The following is a 20,026-nucleotide window of genomic DNA, read 5'->3' as shown; positions in this document are numbered from 1 at the left end:
CTGAAGGTACGCAGCATTTAAACGTGAACGTAATGCATACTTTTCTTGCATAGAAATCCAAAGAGGGAGGAATATTAAGGCCCCATACTCGTCCTGGTATATCTGTGGCCCAAAAAAGCATGCTGTCAGAAGGGTGCTTGTCAGAAGCTTGCCGTTAAATCATGCGAGCCGAGAGGCAACCGCCGCGCGTAGCCTGCAGCAACATCTATGTCACTTGGTGGTTCAACTCCAGTGCTCTATGTGGTGGCCTCTGAACTCCACAATTTTTGTGACAAAGACGCGTTCATTGCAACCGACAACCCATCAGTAAACACCAGGACATGATTTTAAAGCTACCAATGTTGAAAAAACGTAGATTATCTGGCATTCTAAGTGAAGCCCGGAGAGGACGTACCTTATCGTAGCCTCTACAACCGTTTCCGACTCTTACTGAATGGCCAGATAAGGTGTCATCTTGAGCAAGGGAGGCATTTCGTCCGAACTGAGGAGGCGTGGAACACGCCCACGTTCTAGCCTAGTTATATTCACTCTCGGCCGTTGCTATCACCAGGCAGCACTACGTTCGCTGCGGTCATAGCGGAAGCAGCCGTAACTAAAAATTCCTAGACGAAATTGCCTGCAGAAAAACACGTATTTCACCACGCTTTTCTTACGGTTCGTAGGACTTAATGGGCGAATCCTCTCTTTCCCTTGCTCAATATTTAACTTTGGCCTGATTTACAGGTGGTGCATCGGCAGGGGCACTCGGGGCAGAATCTGAGAAAGAAGAACCGGCCTGTCCTAACGCTACGCGAAAAGCTACAACCGTCCACCTGATTCACACCACTCCTCGCCTCAGGGTGTCCCGCACACCACCCCGCTCGATGAGCGCGACGCGTGGCAGAACGCCCTGGTGCGACGAGGTGCGACGACACTCGACCACTCGGAGGCGCTGCCGCACCAGGCCTGGAGACAGGAAGAAGAGCACGCAACCGTTGACGGTGAGAGGTCCAGTCCATTTACGTCTATGACAAATTGTCTCAAAGAAACTAGGGCGCTTGTTTTCAACAGCAGACAAGATGGGATAGTTGCAAGTCGCATGAGCGGATCGTCGCACCATGTCTGAAGAATTTAACCCCCAAGCGCTCTCCATTAAAGAGCACAAATCACCTAAAAGGACACTGTAAAGTAAACCTACAACCATATGCGCGCTAAATACTTTTTTTGCAGTTTTTTAGACCACCGCTTCATCCTTGTAACTTCTTGATGGCTTGTTTACGATGTAACATGCTGATAGTACATTGCAGTACCTGTTAGTGAGCAATAGGATGCTCAGAAAACCAAATTCTATATAACTTGCATATTCTTCGTGATCTTGCAATACAATGCTTTTTTGGCAATAAATTTTGAATTTTCTGGTGGAGACCGGCATCAAAATTTCTATTGAGATATGGGGTGCTGAAGAAACCACCTACACTTTGTAGACATCACTGGTAATTTTCACTACCCAGAGTTTGCCCTCAATTCACCGAACTTAGAGTACTACGGAGGATAGATTCTGTGGTGAGCTTTGTTAAATACGCTGTCGTTTTAAAATTTTACATTTACCTAGCGCTTGGTCTTCGACAGCGGCAACCTCGGGAGACAACTGTACCCTATTTGGAATGTGTAAAGCATGGAGGAAGGAAACAACTTAGGAGAGGCCCTTGCCATTCTCAATGCATTGGAGAAAGTGTGGCGGAAGTGACGTCAAAATTTAGGGTTAGCCAAGTCGGGCCATTAGCAACGGCGTGAAAGAAAATGCGCAGGGTAAAGGAGGAGGAGAGACATTGCAGTGTCCGGTCGCGGCGCGGCCGCGCCGCCTTCAAAAAAATGACGTCAGGGCCTCTCCTAAGTTCTTTCCTTCCTGCATGGTGTAAAGAAATACATAAAACTTCTAGAGGGCACTTTGAACCACTGAAATGCGATGAGGCGAAAGCCTCCATCGCGCGGTGGTCCGAGCCCTCCACTACGGCACCTTTTTTTCTTTTTTCACTCCCACTTTCCTCCTTTTCCTTACTGCATGATGAAGCTGTCCGCGGGTGGTGGTGGTGAAAACGTTTATTAAAAAGAGTTACATAGAGGTTGTTCTGGGGTCATGCTTAGCGTCTTCCCCCCACAACCACTAGGTGGAGTCCCTAGTACGGGACCCAAGTGGCTACCGCTGCCGCCAATGCTCGTTTGAACAACGCCTTTTGAGCTTTCAGGTCGGAGCAGGCGGGTGAGAATTGTCACAAATACTGCGTCTTTTCTTTCCCGTAAACCAATTTTAAAAGCCGCTAGTGCCTGCTGGCTGAGGGTATAGGCCGACAAGTTTTATTTCCACCGGAAAAGGGCGTCGTCTTCCCCGCCCCTGGCAGGCAGGCCGAGGAAGACAGGGAGTCGTGCGCCCACGGATTAGAGGCTGGTAGGTAGCCCTTGGCTTGTTGCGGACTCTTCTGCCAGATGGACGGTGCGTCGCTGGATCGCAGGGTCCACGCTTCGCAGCAGTGTATACCAGGCTTCTCTACTTGTTATATTTAGTCCTATCCCTGGAGATTGGGGGCAATCCCAAATTATGTGGTCGAGGGTCCCTCTCGCCCTACAGTGTTTGCACTGATCATTGTCCCTAAGGTCTGGTAACGCGTGGAACACCCAGACCGGGTTCATGAAGGTAATAGTTTGTAGCCGCCTCCACGCGATACCTTCTCTATTATTTAGGCTAACATTTGGCGGGGGGACCAGTCTACGTCAAAATTATGGTCGATAATTTCCCCGTAATTTTGTAGACGCTCGTCGTATGCTCAGTGTGCGGGTGACTCGACGGCTACCGGAAGTAGAGATCTCGGGCTAGCTCGTGAGCCGCCTCGTTACCAGGAACAGCAGCGTGCGTGGGTGTCCAAATTAACTGAATTTTCCTATTCAGCGTTCTTTGGGTGAGGATTCTGACTGCCTCCGGCGATATCCTACTCTTTCCAAAATTTTGGATGAAAGTTTTGCTGTCGTTAATTATGACCTTGGCTTCCGTTCCTACGCAAGCTAGTGCTATCGCAACTTTCTCCGCAGTCTCTATGTTGTGGCCTCTACTGCGGTGGATACCGGCGCCCCACAGCCATCGACTACCGAGGCTACCGCCGCACCTGTTCTGCCACTCGCCGCATCGACATGGGCTGCTTCTTTCGCTTTCGTGTTTTCGAACCGTCGCTCTAGAGCTTCGGCTCATTTGGTCCTTCTTTCGACGTTAAATTTTGGATGCGTGTTTCTAGGGAAGGGGGACTACCCTACCAATTTCCCTACTAATTTTGCCTTTAATATAGCGACAGCTACACTGCGGCAGATTTTCAAGACCTCGGGTGGCCGCAGCTACATCGTGAAGAGGCGTAGCTACGGTCTCCTCATAACAAAATCAGCCTGCCATGGGCAGGAGCTGCACACTCTGGTCGCTCCTTTCGTATGGGAGGGTGATATCAGAATCAGCCTGCCAAAACCGTTTGCATTCTCGTTACCCCTACGACACGCAGGCACATCCATACGGCTTGACTGAAGCGTGACTTTATATGTGAGCTGGTACTTTTACGCTGTAAGGCCATACCCTTAAAGGATGAGCTTAAGTATCCCCAATAATGTAACCCCTTACACTGATATGGCGTGATAGGGGAGTAATGTAGCAGGCAAAAGAAGCCTCCGCCGTTCCTTTCGCAATTCAAGTAGGGTTGACCAGAGCTAAACCACTATTTTTTTGGATGCCTCTCTCTGTGCGAAGTCCTACTTTTGCAAGGATCACCCTGCCCGTCTCGGGCGTGTTTAGTGGGGCTGGGAGACTTGCTCTGCATGAGGCTACATGAACATACAAGACCAAACCATAATATTCTGTTGGTTCCTAGCCATGTTGGGATAGATGGAAACTAGAGAGACGACTCATGTGCTGCACAAGCTCGAAACAAGGAAATAAAGAAAATACACATCCCCTACAAAGATTGCATCAGGTTAATGAAGAGAAGCTTGAGAAGTAAGTAACAGAATAAGTGGAATAATTAAGAGAAAAATAAGATACACGCAATAAAACCTACAGTTGGAGAATGCAGGTCATTAAAACAGAAGGACCGCGGTTCAGTGAGGTGATCTTGTGCCGGCTTCGTATTGGGCATACACACATGACGCACAATGTTCTGCTCACAAAAGAGAAAAAACCTCGATGCGGAAAATGTGCAGGCGAGCTAACTGTGAACCACATTTTTATCTCGTGCACAGAACTTGAGCAGTTAAGGAAAAAACATTTTACTCCATTCTTAAGTGAACACATACCATTCCACCCCTGCTTACTGTTAGGAGACAACCCACTTGTTAAAATTTCATCTCTTCTTAGTTTTCTTAGAGAATTAGGGATCCTGAACAAGCTGTAATTTCCTAAACACTTTTCACTTTCACTCATAAAAGAAGGTCAGCAACCTTTTGTTTGGCGCCTGATGGCCTTAGTTGCCTATGTGCCAAAAAAAAAAAAAAAAACTCAATTCAGCAAGGGCCCCGCCGGGGTGGCGCAGTGGTTACGGCGCTCGACTACTGTGCCCAAAGTGATGGTGGGGGTGGTAAGCATTTAATACAAAAGGAGAGGTTCCTTGGAGAGCCACCCCTCGTGAGCCGCTCCCCTTACAGTACTAGGTGGAGTCCCTTGTTCCGGGACCCCATTGGTCTGGGCCGCCACACGAGCTCGCTGGACCAGCACTTGTTGTGCCGCTAGATCCAGGCAGCCGAGCAGGGCCGCCTCCCAGTCCTCTCGGGTAGGGGAAGGGGTTATGGGTAAAAGAGAAGGATTTAGCTAAGGAAGCGGGATCGAATCCCGGCCTCGGCGGCTGCGTTTCGATGGAGGCGAAACGGAGTGGCGTCCGTGTGCTGTGCGATGTCAGAGCACGTTAAAGAACACCAGGTGGTCGAAATTTGCGGAGTCCTCCACTACGGCGTCTCTCATAGCCTGAGTCGCTTTGGGACGTTAAACCCCACAAACCAAACCAAACCATCAACTTAACAAGAAGCCGTTCGAAAGATCAAAGGCCCATTATTTCATTCGGTAGAAGCAAAAACAGCTGAAAGACCAGGGCATGAGCACTTCCTCGGGCTTTATTGCTGAGGGCTAATAGCGGTAGCGTAGCCTCTTGTTTTGCGTATATATTTCCTGTAGCTTGCAACCACCTTGGGTACGTGGTATCTACCTTACATTAGCGTTTTCAGCGTTTTCTCCTATTGAACTATTTCCGTAGCGTTTGTGTTATTCACGGATTGCACAGACGACGAGCACGACGACAACATCTCAAGTTACAACAACGAAGACAACGACTACGGAGACAACGACTACGACCACTTCCTCTACAATGACCACACCGGGAAAGCCTACGCGTCCAAGCGCCATAAAACCCAGGACAAGGTCTTCCCCACCCGGCGCCAAAACAGTCGGCGACCAGGGCAAAACCAAAAATACCAGGGGTCCGACTAGCAGTAAGTAGTAATTCTTTTTAAAAACGGGATTCGAATCTCAAAAGTACCCCCGTTTATTTTCGAACTGCAAAGCACATCCGCTGACAAATAACGTAGGCTTTTCGCACTCTAATAATTTGTAAGCGTGGTTGAAACTAAGAACAAACCCGCAGCGTAAAAACGGGAGTAGGTTTCGTGTGCCTTTCTTTGTTATTTCCAACCATATTCCTGTTTATGAAAGGATACCTGCTGGGGCATCGTCGATTATCTCGCGAAGTCCCCTCTGGCGCTTGTATTCCATGACCGACACATGGTTGCGGCGGTCGCATTCTGACGAATGCAGAAACGAAAAGCGCCCTTGGGGTTTGTTTTTCACGGATGTATTAAATAAACCCCGAGAAATAAAAAATTGATTCGGAAAATTTGGCTATATGGCACCCTCATTTAGTTGATGGTGCAGTTACCGAGTATCTGTATGATTTTCCTTCGGTGCAGCTACCGGAATGCCTCTGGTGTGCACCGTGGGTAGCAAAGGCACCGCGTTCAGCCTATATCCTCAGCCGGGCGTGTGCAGTCACGTGTTCTTCACCCACGTCGTGGTGTCTAAAGGCACTCTGCACGCCTCGGATGACGGCGACGCCTGGAAGGACTTCGTGCGTGCCATGCGCGGGGAAGAATTCGCCGACTACCCTGCCGGCATCTCTTTCGACGCAAGGTCGGACGGGGCAGCTGAGACGATGTAGAATGCGCTCAACAGGAGCAAATATCGGCATCTACTATGCCCTTTACTCTTACCGTGGAATTTCTAGTACACACTCACATTCGCAAAAACCAGTTACTTCTCATTTTGATATAGCTTACGAACACACTAGGTTTTTTTTTTTTTTTTTTTTTCAGACTGTGCGTCTGGTGTGATTAGGTCTATGCTTGTTTTCCTAATATAGCGCAAATGCACAGGACTTGCAGTCGTGCCAAATCAACTTCTCACGACCTTCCCGCAATTATTTTTTACCCATTTCAACTTTGTTTAGCAGAAGCACTGACTACTCCTTTACCAAACTGTCAACATATTTTCTAACCTCGCCTCAAACGACATATCTGCTGCGTGAGAAAGCAAGGGTATTGTAATGAAGAGTTCATGTGGCATGCGTATTAAGAAAGCCAACATTCACCGAGTGTAATGAAGGCTCAGTGAATGTTTTGTCATGCATTTGGTTTTCTTCGTTGTAATAATTTTGTGACTAGAAGGCAATTTATAGAAAAGTAGTTAGAAACAACCATGCTCCGCCAGTACTATGTAAACCCACAGACTCTTCCAGCAATTTCGGGGAAGCCGCTAACTCATTTTCGAACATATGATTTTTGAGCAATGAAGAAGGCTTCTGCCACACCATAATAACAGTCATGACGGAACGGAAGGGGTCAGTGATGTAAACTAGTAACCTGGGTAATTAATTTTGCATAATTAACTTGTAGCAAATGCAGTTAATGCATAGTTGCATTTACATGCTTGTAACCGGCCATTGCCAGTTCCCATATTGAGTTTAAGATTCCTGAAACGCAATTTCTCTAGCCGCTGCCGCTCAAAAAGAAATTTGCCTGTCAAGCGCCAAACGACGGAATTTTCGAAAGACCCCCGCTCTCAGAAATGCCCCAGTGACGTCAATGAATACCGCCAGTGCCCAATGACCTAGCCTGCGCTGCCATGCTCGAGGCTTCTCCCTGTTACAATCGACGCGGGGCAGATAAGGTATTTGGCATGATGTCATTGACTGACGCGACGTAAAGCGTAGCACTTTCGAAATTGCGTGTCTTTAGCACTCGATAGCAAACATTTCTTGAGCCACAGCTATGAAGCGTATCGTGTTATCAAAATTCTAGGAGCTGATATTACCATTCCTAGTGACCAGGTACAACCCTCTAATTTCAACCAGGAACCTAACCATAGTAATTAGAGTAATTCAGTAATTAGTTCCACAGCATACCAGTTAACATCATGTTCTATTTTGTTTGTTTCTATTGTCCGCTAACGTTAGTATTGTGGTGCTTTGGAAGCATGTTCATACTTCGAACAACCTATTTTTAAAACTTAAGTCTATCGTCCCAAACACCTGGCATATATCGGGTGCCGTCATCTAGCAAATTAATGTAACATAACCTCGATCCTGCGCGCCGGCATCGTCCGTATGGCGGCTACCGAAGAAGGTCCTGTTTTACGGCGAGTGCCTCATGATAAAGCGCAAGGACCGAAGCTGCACCATAACCCTCTTTTGCTTCGTACGGCACCAAGGCTGCCAGGGCGATGGCCCTCGCTCATCTATTCAGCAGACATTAGTGGGAAAATAAGTGGCTGGTTATGGTATACACATCATGAAGGCCAGCAGAGAGAAATGTTTCTATTTCTTGTTGCATGATGTTCTTCAGAGATATCGCGACTGGTCTCAATTTATGGCAGAGATAATTATTGAGCAGTGTAAACAACTTCATATATATCAAAGCGTCTGAGCCTGCGACATCCGTATGTCACCTACGGTTTTATGCCAACTGAGGTATGGCGGCGGCTGTTCGTCTTCTGCTTTGCGCAGTATTTACGTTCGATGTAACCTAATCTTCACCGTTCACTAGCTTTTCAGTCGTTCACTGAGGCGAACATATAACGTCCTACATTCCCGCAAGCTCCTTGTGGAAGGTTATTAAAGCTGCCGCCCTTTATCGTTCGATTATATTCGGTGAAGACCTCATTGAGGCAAGGCTCGATTGACATCTGGCAAGTCCTCAAGGATCTTGGCGTACATACAAGGTGGAATCAAAGTCGGGTCCAGTAGGATAGGCGGCTGGCATCACACCAGTGATAAAAAGGAACGTAATGATATCGATGGTGCCATGTCGACGCACACTCATATCGCTCATGTCGTGTCGCTCAGGTCGAAGTGGGTCAGGAATTAAGAGCCGATGATAGCTGTTGGCGACGATTAGGAATTTTCAGCAACTGCCTAGGTGCCGATAATAAACAACTGCTGTCATGCTTTGGGGAATTACAGAACCCGGATGTCAGTAACCCTGTCTACAGAAGCATTAGCCGAAAATCATTTGTTTGGTTTAAAATAGGCAGTCTGGTTTATAATCACATGCCACCATCGGGGATTTGCCGTCGCATTTATCATTCAGCTGCACTGTGAAGGCTGCACTGTCTTGGCACGCGTAAATGATGATGTGGTGATACCTGGTGGTAGCTAGCTGCGTGCATTGCTTGGGCGGTTGCCGCTAGAGCAGGAACGGGGGCTTGAACATAAAGCCCGCAGTGCCATGTGAGGAAACCTAAAAGGTGTTGACGGAGGAGACGAGATGCCTGAGATTATGTTCTGACCGTGGCACAGAGCAGGCCTCTGGTTGGAAAGGGAAGCGTACATGAGGAAAGCGCGTCATGGACCCTGTCGGCTAACTCATCGAGTCCTAACGGAGTAGGTGGACTACCACAAGCGCTGCAGAACGAACCCTTTAAAAAGCGCATCGTTCGAGCATCCGTTGCTGCTCTGCGGTGATGCAAAGGTTAGGACGTTGAGTATTTTCCCAAGCGTACATAATCAAATCCGGACTGCGGCAGACAAAGGTTAGGACGTTGAGTATTTTCCCAAGCGTACAGGACCAAGTCCTGACCGCGGCGGAACTTTTCGATGGAAGAGAAAAGCAAGGCTTCCGGCCGCTGCAGAATGCCAGTGCGCGTTAGAATCCCAGGTGGCACAGATTTACGGAGCCCACCACTACGGCGTCTCGTAGCCTGAGTGGTTTTGGGATGTTAAACCCCATAAAGTAAACCAAACGAACCCAGGAGATTCCGAATGCTGGTGAGCAAGCGCTGGTCATCGGCGATGTCCAGGCTATGCAATTGCTGCAGACCAGCTGCTGCGGGCACGCGGGTTTCGTCCCACCGGCGCCAAAGCGCGACGCGCCACATTGGCGAGGGACGGGTGCCAGCAGTGCCCTCTGTTCTTACCTTTCTCGTCTCCGTCCTTAAGCTCTGTTCTTGTTTAAAGCATTAGTGGCTATCGCCCGGGTTTCCAAAGCTTTGTGCATCTAGAGTTGAACTATTGGTACCGTACATGTCCGCAGAGCATGAGCCACTCACCTTTATTTCTCTGCTCTTTTTAACTTCTCAGCTGTCGTCAAGCCGCTATCTTTAAGCGCCGATCTTAGCGTCTCGTCGATGCCGGCATAGGTGCCCTATATTCTGTTGTCGAAAAGTCTTTATGAAAGTCTGCCAGGTCTGTTGTCGAAAAGTTTTATGAAAGTCTGCCCGGTCTTCTGCCTCTTCGAAATACCCGGCTAACCTTAATATACGAGTGAATAATTTAGTAAATGTCTTGTAGGCAACAGACAGCAACCTGATTGGTCGGTAATTATGTAAATTTACTACCTGAGGTAACGCTACCGCTTTTCCTAACTTCTGCTACGGTCGATGTGGGAATGCCTTGCCCTTGCCGCGTGGCCGGCTTTTGTACGCGATGGCAGCCTTACCAGCTGCTTTCTCCTTTTAAATTCCTTCTAAGGCTTAAACTTTACTCCCACTTCCTTTATCGGTGGAACGTCCAGTTTCTTTTCATAGCTGCCTCTCCCTGAATACTTGTTATGCCTTCCGCTACTTTGTGGGTCTATAGGGAACTCCTCGACTACTTTAAACATATTGTCCATGTGAGAATAACATGATCTTCCTTCTCGCTTAGCGCATACATTCTAAGCCTAGTTCTCTTATGACTGCCCTGAGGCTACCTCGTGCCTTAGAGAATGTCCAATTCTTTTCATTTTATGCTTCATTATATTGGTTGCCTGGCCTTCATTTATAATGACACCATTCCACTCCATGGGCACCATCTCTCTTTTCCTTCCTTTTTCTCTCTTCCTATAGTGTAGAGCAGAAGGAACGGATCATCTTGGTGGAAATGCGAACAGGAGCGCTCGCAATTGGTTAGGTGTAGCTATTCCTGTCATTTCTCCTTTCTTTGCAAAGCAAAATTAAAACATTTTTTTTCTCTTGCAGGTACGCCAACGTACAGGGCTCCCTTGACGTAACGGCGGTACAGAGGGAGCTGGAAGACCTGGCCGCCAACAATATCAAGCACTACGGAATCCTCAACGTCGTCACTCGCGGGGCCTACATGTCGCACCTGGTCGGCTTCGTTGCACCCGTGATTGCGGTGAGGAGGACGAAGTTCACTAAGCGTGAATACGTGATTAAGCATCCCAGTTTCAGGCATGAAACGAAGAAAAAAAAATTGATGCACATTACGGACATGAAGCGGCAGTGGTAATGGCTCCAGTCTGCTGCCTCTCTTGAGGATCCTCTATCGCGTACTACATTTATTTTGCTACCCTCTTAATCAATAATCCCTTAGTGTACCTCTATTGCCTCCATATATCATTGGCACATACTGGTTATCTACCAGATGAAAACGAAGACCACCGGATATGTAATAATGTGAACTTTAATCAAGCCGTAAGACTAGGCCTCAGTGGTCTGCCGACCGAAGAGGCCCCATGGATTCGATTCTCATCTGAAAGGAACTACTTAATAGCCCTTGTCGTGTTATGTCGTCTAATGACATCACAGAGCCAGAGGCACAGTCAGTGCCCGGCCATGCAACCCGCCAACCATCACATGGCAGATTTAAGTTCGTAATTGTTAGTTCGTGGCGCCGACGACTCCTAAATGTCTAAGTAACGAGCGTTTAGCGCTGTCTCTCTGTAGAGGTGCAATATATGTTAAACTGTGAGTTGGAATTTATCCAAAGCATTTCGCAAGTTATGACCAAATTTGTTGAGTCCTATTATATAGCTCGTGCAGCTCTGTGTGCGAGCTGCATGTTCATCAGTACATCTTCACCATTGCCCCATCTTTATATTTTGCTGCGTCCCGTCGGACGAGAGTGTTGAACATTCTCTCCAATTCTTGCCCAATTCTTGCCTGGCGCGCCGAGGGCGTGCCAGTCATAGCAGAATGTCCATGAAGGCATGTGAGAACACGCTCTCGAGCGCCCTGTCCTACTTCTGCGTGTCTATTCACGCCTCCGCGCTTTCGCTGCTGATGGCTTGACTACGCTTACCGTTTGCTCTTCTAAGGCTTCACAAGGAAGCTCCCATGAAATGCCCTCTTTCAATTGAAGGTGTCTTCATTCTGCCAGCTACTGTCCTTGTTCCTACTTAGCCGGACAATTTTGGAAACTTTTCACCTTTTCAGAGTCATGTATATCGCGCATGCAATTAAGTGGCATATGCGAGTCTTACTGCTATCCAGATAAGCATAGCCTGGGCCCCAATCATGGTATTTTCAACTAGAGGCCTCCAAAATGATGTTGCCAATGTCGACTGTGCAAGTTGGAAATAATTTTTGCATGAAAAGATATGAGTAAGAAGCTTCTTCGTTCTGAGCATGAAATGAAGTGCTTAATATGGCGACTGTGTTTCTGAAAATGTCTGGGTACTCCCCGTCCCCGCTTTGTTCGCTGTGGCTACTCAAGTCTTCCAGTACAACAACTGTTTAGTTGCACGGTACGCGCATGCTCTCCTGCCTGAACGCTTTCAAGCAGTGCCCGGTTGATCACAGGAGGAAAGCCTGAATTCGTCAATGTGGGTCGCATTTTCTTTGATTGCAGAAGCTACGCCAGCTTCAGGGTGACGACCGCTCCAGGCAAATTGTGGTGGCTGCCGGCCTGTGGAACTACAACGAGGCTTATGCTTGGACCTACTATCAGGCCCAGTTTAAGGCCCTCGCTGGGTACGTAATGCAAATCTCAAGCACTAGAATGGTGATTGTCTCCTTTCATGAGGCCACTGCTTCACCGCACGTAACTAGATCCACAGTTGATATCGCCGCGTGTCACGAGGCTCGCCGTTTGCAGGTACGTCAGAGGTGGATTGACCTTGGGGTGTTTCCATAGGTCACATGGACACGAGATCTGTAGCCGCAGGAACGCCCGCTTTAATAACGTGAGCTCTGCCAGTCGTGATAGCCTAAGGCCTCCTCCATCAGTATAGTCATAGTGATAGGGGTGCTGAGCGACCCATCATTCAACCATATGTCTCGGAATCCTTCTACGCTTTTATATGACGCCTCACAAACTAAAAAACGTAAAAGAAATTAAAAAGGAGCTCGCACCAGTATGTCCAGATGGAAACCCTATATACAGTCAGTGCGCGTCTATGTCAGCTGCAAGCTACCGCCTGCGAGTGCCGTGTTCGTGATGTTTCGCTCAAAACCCCAACGCCGTTTACAGTGAACGACGTTTTTAACGTTATCACGTCAAATCCGCGACCACGGCTCTGGGGTGTGGTTCTTGACAATTAAATGACATACCCGGTCACCGGTTGGTTGGCGGGTTGTGTGACGTCATTAAACCTCTTGACGTGGCTGAGATTGCAAGAGCTGGTAACTTTGGCAGCTGCTTTGAGATGGCAGTCGCGCAACCGTGACTCTTGCATCCCGCGTCAGGTACCTATCCTATAGCTGCACATGGACTTTTGCACAGATAGGTTAAAGCGGGACTTTATATCGGGTGGACTCTCACATGTATTGGGGTAGCTTACGAGGGCATTGTGATGACTACGTGTCAGATAATAGAGGCACAACATAAAGGCTAAGATATAGGCAAAAAGTTAACGAAAAAGCGGGTTGCAAAGTGCATGAATGCGAATAAGGATCCACGAGGGGAGCTGTAGACTGGAGCCTTTACCGCTCTCTCGTAATACATTCAAACATGGAGCTAAAGTGTCGTCTATAATTTTTGTGTGTGAGTCTCATGCCTCAAAAACCTTCCCCTTCATTCTTCTAAAGCCTGGGTTGTCAGGTAACAAAATGGAGAGAGCCGAATACCGCTCTTAATTAACATGGAAGCACGAAAGACTGAAAATAGGAGTGTGGCAGCGAAGGAAGTGTGGAAAACGAGGTGAGAGTGGGTAGCGTTAGAGAGGACACTAAGCAGAAAGAAGACAACTCAAAGAGAATGCGGCCTAATGCTAACGGATTAACGCTGCATCAATTGCATTGAGGAATACTTTTATGTGAACATCCCATGTGTAGCTTCACTTCGGTTTATGGTGTTGAACGTCACAAGGCAGCTCAGGCTATGAGAGACGCCGTAGTGGAGAGCACTGAAAATTTTCATCACTTGGCATTCTTTTCGTGCAATGATATCACATAGCACACGGGCGCCTTGCTTTTCGCCTCCATCAAAAAGCGGCCGCCGCGGCCTGGACCCAGGGTCAGAGTGCTTTGCCATTTTCATCGAGACAAAATTTTCATTAGCATTTGCAGTTAATGGAAATTATTTTCTATACGCATACAAGGCACAATTGCAGCATCAGTCTACCCCTCTTGATTGATGGCGTCACATCCTGATATATCCAGAACATCACTTGCTTTGTCGAGGAAAAGAATTCCCATTAAGGTTATGAAAAAACTTACATCAGTGATTTATCCTTCACCACTTTTTAACCTTATGAATAATTAAGCTTTCTTCATGTTTCTCAGATGCGAAGCATTCTCGGCACCTGCACATATGTACTAGGCCTAAAGTATCAGCCATTTCTTTTGCTAACTATTAGTCTTAACCGTGTGCTTATATTGCTGTCATGAATTTTCTTGTGGCTCCATTCGATAGCCTGTATTACAAACAAAATATAGAATATACAGGCGACAGGTCTTGTTGCTGCAATCCAATAGTTGGTGCACTATTGAGGTAAATTATAGGAAAACATGTTCTAAACTATATCGTGCAGTTTGTCAGCTGTCAGCGCTATACAAATTTTTATGTGAGATTGCTCTTCTTCATAAACGAATAATGCCAGCAATAATTAAAACCATTCATGGGAAATTTCGTTATCACCGCGCCCAACATCGAATCATTTGCTATAAAAGTTGTTTACATGTTGCCTACGGTGCGCCTATTACAGCCCGACTATTATTTGACACGGTCATGAGGTAACTGCTAGAGCTATTTTCCCGCTTTTATTTTCCTTTGAATACCCTTATCACTTGAGCAGGCTTGACGTGGACATCCTTATCAGCACCAGTAGTGTGGGCACCATGGAAACAGACAAGATCTGCTTCGCTGCGCCACCGACCGTCTGGAACGCGACAAGCGTCGCTTTCGCTGGCTTGGTGAGTGGAGCTTTACGTTTCACGGAGTGCAGATGTGCAATCTTTTTCGAAAGTTTAGAAGTCAGGGGGTAATCTTCCAAGCTCTGTAGTTAGGCCCCTGCAGCCTTCGTCGGCATCCTACCCGTTGGAGGAGGTAGGAAGAAGAGTTTATTGGGAACATGTTAAAAGGTACATAATAATAGGTATACAGATATAGTCCCAAAGTCAAACGAAAAAAAGCTTCTTACTTACATACCACGCACTTGTGTTGGCCGGCGCACGACCGCGGGAATAGATCACTCAGCTCATGCCACACGAGACTCTTTATTCAAGCGTGCAGCAGTTTATATACAAAATCTTAGCGCCATCTATTGATGGTTATTGACAACACTTATTAACTAAGGGCACCTAGTGTTGCCCATGAACACTACAGCACTGTCCTCGGAAGCAAACCACTTCGGATCTAAACTTTTGACAAAGAATATGCTTATGTGGAAATGGGGAGCAACCCGCCGGCACCGAAAATTGAAACAACGCTCATATTTGGTTCTTTCTGGGAATCATTTGATTTTGTATGTAGATATTAAGAGAAATAGTCTGCTTATGATCCGTGGCTAAATTTGGCTCTAAAGTTTTTTCTCATGCTCCCATCCAGTAGTCAGATTTGCTCGAATAAACAATAGGTTTTATTTTTTAAATAATCCAGGGCAATATTGGAACATTGAATATCTATATAAATATATTAGAGTGTAAGACTACTCCATGGTTACAAACTCTAAAATGAACTGCATGTTGCCCGGTAGAATTTAAATCGAACTCAGTCTCCAGTGAAGTTGACTAAACCAGGTGTGTTGTATGTAAGTGCATGATTGCGTAGTTAGCGTTGAGTGTATGTTCCATAGTCACTATTTGGTGACGGAGTAATTAATAGTTAAGTATAATTAAACACGTAAAATATAACTCATAGACAATGTGGCATATCCCTGGATCACTGCTGACGAGAACGAGTGTGACATAATAGTTAGTAATTAGTTGTAATTACTGCAATAAATGTGCGTTCTAAAATATGATCTATACTATATCATTGGTTAGCTACTAGCTACTGGCTAGAGGAAGTATAGTCCTATAGTTTAATTAATTATTTTGCGGTACTGATTAGGGCAATTATTGGCATGCAAATATGGTACAAAATACAGTAAACAGTTGGATCGCTACTCACGAGCGCATTTATAGTTACATAGTTACTTAGTCATTGCCGCAGGTTCCGATTCGTGACAACGATTTGCTTCTAAACTTTGTCCTACTTTCACAAGGAGCATATTTTGGAACGCCATGAAAAAGCAATGTGTCCGTTTTCTAATATTTATGGGCCAGCAGTGAAATACAGCAAGATACTTTTAAGAGCATATCGAGGTTAAAAGCAGATTACAAGCATATTGAGAAAAGGCTTTAGCCGTGTGACATCGGCATCTGAAGACTCCGCTATTGCTCGAAATTAGAACGATTTAGCGTACCGTGATCCGTAATCCGCCACCGTGACCCTTTACCGTGCGTGGGCGGGGCGCACAAGCTGATTGGTCCTGACGCGGCAGGTCTATGTGCCGATATTCAGTATGTGGCGCCATCTATCGACGTCAAGGGGATCTGGACATGAGCTATAGAACGCACGGTGGCGGATCACGGTAGCGGATCGCGGATCACGGTAAACTAAAACTCTTTATTGTCGCTACTGGCATCTCGTTTTTCGAAGAAATAAACTCTAAAACACAAATATAGACGTAACTACAGATAAAAAAACCTCAACCAGTCCTAACCCGTACCCATGGTCAGCAATATTTAGCAAACCTCATCTAATCGCAATGTGTTTCGCGGCATCTTTCACGAAAAGTTCCTGATCACTATCATTGCAGGAGAAACATGCGACGCTGCTGCTCGCTTCCGAGCAATACGCCAGGCAAGAGCTGCACGTGGGCCTCTCCTTCGAGATGGGCGTCACTTTGTACCAGCTCCAGGACACAGCGACCCCCCGGCATCTCGTCCCGTACGCGCCGTGCACACAGTTCACGCTCGTCGGCTATGCACAGGTGCGTTGCAGGAAAAGTGCTGCACTTGGTTCTTGTTTAAAATAATCACTGAAGTGATGCCAAGATGGCATGCATATGTGAATGACTAAAGGATACCTGGAAGAGTAAAACGGAATAGAAAGTTGGCTACGCTGTAAGCGACAGTGTTATAGCTCAGTGAATTCCTTTTAAAAACCGCCCCGCCGCGATGGATCAGCGGTTAAGGAACTTATTGTTCATCTATAGGGTGCGCGTTCAACCCCGAAAATGACAGCCGCTTTCGATGAAGCAAGGCGCATGTGTGCTGGCCGGTGTCAGTGTAACTTAATGAACTCCAGCAGGTCGAAATTATCCCGACCCCTCTACTACGGTGCCCCTCAGCCTGAGTAGCTTTGTGACGTCAAGCCCTATAAACCAACCACTCAACGTTTCAAAGCTTGCCATTCCGAATGGCTTAACCGTAGACGCCCCGGGGCTCTATTCAGATTATGATGTAATTAAAATATCCACTTTATGTTCATTTACAAACGACTCATAGGGACACAAAAAGGCAGAAAAAAGCGTAAGATAACTAAACGAGCGCTCGCTGCCTTTTTGCTCCCCTTTTAGTCGACGTTATGCAGTAAAATCCAAAGTTAAAACTTTTTTCTGTGGCATTACTAGCAGCTGCTTACTGCAGCATATCTCGTGGTTTTTATTTTCAAATGGACACCTGATTTATTAGACTTGATAAGGAAAAAAACTAATTTAATTATCTGGGAATGGCAGCGACAAAACCGCGTTTTAGCGTTGACCAGAAAAGGCACTTAAGGGAAACAATTCATGTGCAGCAGCATATAGAATATTTTATTTTACGAACGTGAGATGGGAAATAAATCAAACCCAAGTAATGACTGAAAGCACCACTCTTTCTCAGTCATATGATCCAAATCCTTTAAGCTTTTTCTTTGTGTGGTGGTATACCTACCGCAAACAAATCCGGCTGCCAGATGGCTGCGATCAGTGTTGGCTCTTCTCACGAAATGCTGTGGGTACACGCATTGACTGCTCCTGATATTAGTTCACTTTACAATCTCACCACTTGTGGCGCTGCCTCTGCGTGCAGGTGTGCGACCCTCACGTGACCCTGTCCAGGATGGACAGCCTACCGGCAGAGTTCGGAAACACACCATCCTCCGTGTTCTTCTACGACAGCTGGGAGACCATGAAGAGGAAGGTATGCTCAGACGCAAGAACACAGCATACCAAGTGATCTCGTGGTTGTATACTCACGCTCCGTTGCAAACATCCGAGCAATGGTATCTATGGTATATCCAGCCGATGGGACAGCTATAAACTCCTGGTCAAATGTTTAGGGGAAACCCCCAAGGTGGAGTAGATATCTAATAAGGAAGTAATTACTCATTGTCATCTACCCGAGCGCAGTCAAACGGCTACAAAGGAAAGCTATACAGCTTTCTCAGAAACTTTGTAGTTAAATAAGAATTCGTCCTGATCCGGGGATCGAACCCGGCACTACTGCCTTTTCGGGGCAGTCGCTCTACCGACTGAGCTAACCATGACGGCCAGCAGATCAGATGGCAGGGCGAGAGCGAATTCATCTGTAACTCGAAGTGGGAATAGAGTTGGTCAAATGTTTAGGGGAAACCCCCAAGGTGGAGTAGATATCTAATAAGGGAGTAATTGTTCATTGTGTATTACTCGGGTGGATGGCAATGAGTAATCACTCCCTTATTATATAAACTCCTCATGCTGACTTTCCTTGCCTAGCCATGAAGAGAATTGCAATAAGAATGCAGATTCTGCGTTGTGGAGCACTCTGAATTAGTTAAATCAACTATATTCATTTAGCGTGATCTGGCACAGTGTCCGACATCGTGCTTAATGTATTTGCGTTTCGTCGTCTTTAGAATCATGCAGCTGAAACTTGCATTGCATCACACGACCTTCTTTATTTATATGCTTTGTCATATTTACTTTACGCTAGCACCTTCGTTACACACCAGTCCTGTTATTACGTTGGGAACAAGAAACATGGGTATCATGTCGAAATATTCTCAATAACACCTAGTAAATAAAGGCAATTATTTCCTTGATTTCTTGCTTCATATGTACGCGACGTTTCGAGATTTTTGGCCGCCCATAAGCTGCACCAGCTTACCCTATTTGTTGCACTTACAGAACTCCCTGACACATGCTATAAGCATAAGAGCTGCATGACTACAGTCTTTCAGATTACTGCTGTCACATTACCCATCGTGACGTATAGTTCGCAACGTGCAGTACTGTGTCATAGTCTCTATCGCTGGTATATTTGGTACAACCTTGATTGTTCCGCACTCATATATTTTAACGGCGGAAATGCTACTTCGTAGTGACAAGCGTAGTTTTAAAGTAAAATCTCATTGCACTCCTCCAGTGACTTGCGCCTTGACATCAATGCTTTTGACTGAAACTGCACTACTTCTTCATGTTCGTTCTGTAGCAGCCGACTTAATTATGGGGCCTTATGAGGCCTCAGCCCTACTCAACCCCGCAGCAATGCACAAGAAGAGGCACAGCTAAGGTCCATAAAATTAAATCCTATTCCGAATCTGCAAGCTTAACAGGAGGGTACGTCCAAACAAGCTCTGTTTTTTACATCAGCTTTGAACCGGGGCACTGGCTACAGCCATCTCGTCTAGAAAATTCAAGATAATTTGTTAATGTCCACGCCTATTTATTTATTTATTTATTTTATTTATTCAGGTTGCCTCACAGGCTCCAAGCGTTGGAGTATTGTGTGAGGGGGGGATTAGATGGTAAGCGTGACAAATACTTAATAGGATTTCATCTGTCTTGAGTTCCATTGCGCCGAATATAGTGCCGCGCTTAACTCTGAAGCAACCTACCAAACCAGCCAGTCCATTCTTTCAATTATGAACTACCAATTCTCTTTGGTGGCAGGTGGACGGTGTGATGAGGCTCCCGGTGCGGAAGAAGATCGCGTGGCTCCTCTTCGACACACACCTGTCGGACGCCACCTCGGAGTGCACAGCGGCCCAAGAGCGAGAGATGAAGCTGAGAGACTACCTGCGCACCTTTGTGTTGTGATGTCCCGATGCCCATCGACTCCTTAAGACAGGCAGCCACCAACCCTCGCGCAAATATTAAAAGAGAACCGATTTCACCATGCACTGTCGGCGACTTCAGAGGCGGCACCGGAGCGAAGAGGTGCGGTTTCAGCGTACCGCGTTAGATGGTCGATGGCAGTGACAACAAAACGGTTGCCGTCTGACGTCAAAGGGAGAGGACCAAATAAGTCAATGGCGACCGTGTCAAAAGGCACAGATGGGCAAGGTAGAGGTTGCAGTAGGCCAGCAGGAGG

General features: G+C 46.7%; 1 protein-coding gene across 1 annotated transcript; it reads left to right on the top strand.

Annotated features, from left to right (window-relative positions):
- Window positions 1-5,969: 5,969 nt before the first annotated feature.
- Window positions 5,970-19,813, top strand: LOC146176011 (uncharacterized). The gene is made up of 7 exons (XM_084580899.1): window positions 5,970-6,181; window positions 10,502-10,658; window positions 12,114-12,235; window positions 14,500-14,617; window positions 16,507-16,680; window positions 17,765-17,875; window positions 19,606-19,813. The coding sequence occupies exons 1-7, from the start codon at window positions 5,970-5,972 to the stop codon at window positions 19,750-19,752; spliced, it is 1,041 nt and encodes a 346-aa protein (XP_084437025.1). The 3' UTR covers window positions 19,753-19,813.
- Window positions 19,814-20,026: the final 213 nt, after the last annotated feature.

Source organism: Amblyomma maculatum, chromosome 10, assembly GCF_055883805.1.
Source record: "Amblyomma maculatum isolate TAMU_Amacu chromosome 10, ASM5588380v1, whole genome shotgun sequence".
Lineage (NCBI taxonomy): Eukaryota > Metazoa > Arthropoda > Arachnida > Ixodida > Ixodidae > Amblyomma > Amblyomma maculatum.
The sequence above is the reverse complement of the archived record's forward strand: the minus strand, read 5'-3'. Positions and strand labels throughout refer to the sequence as shown.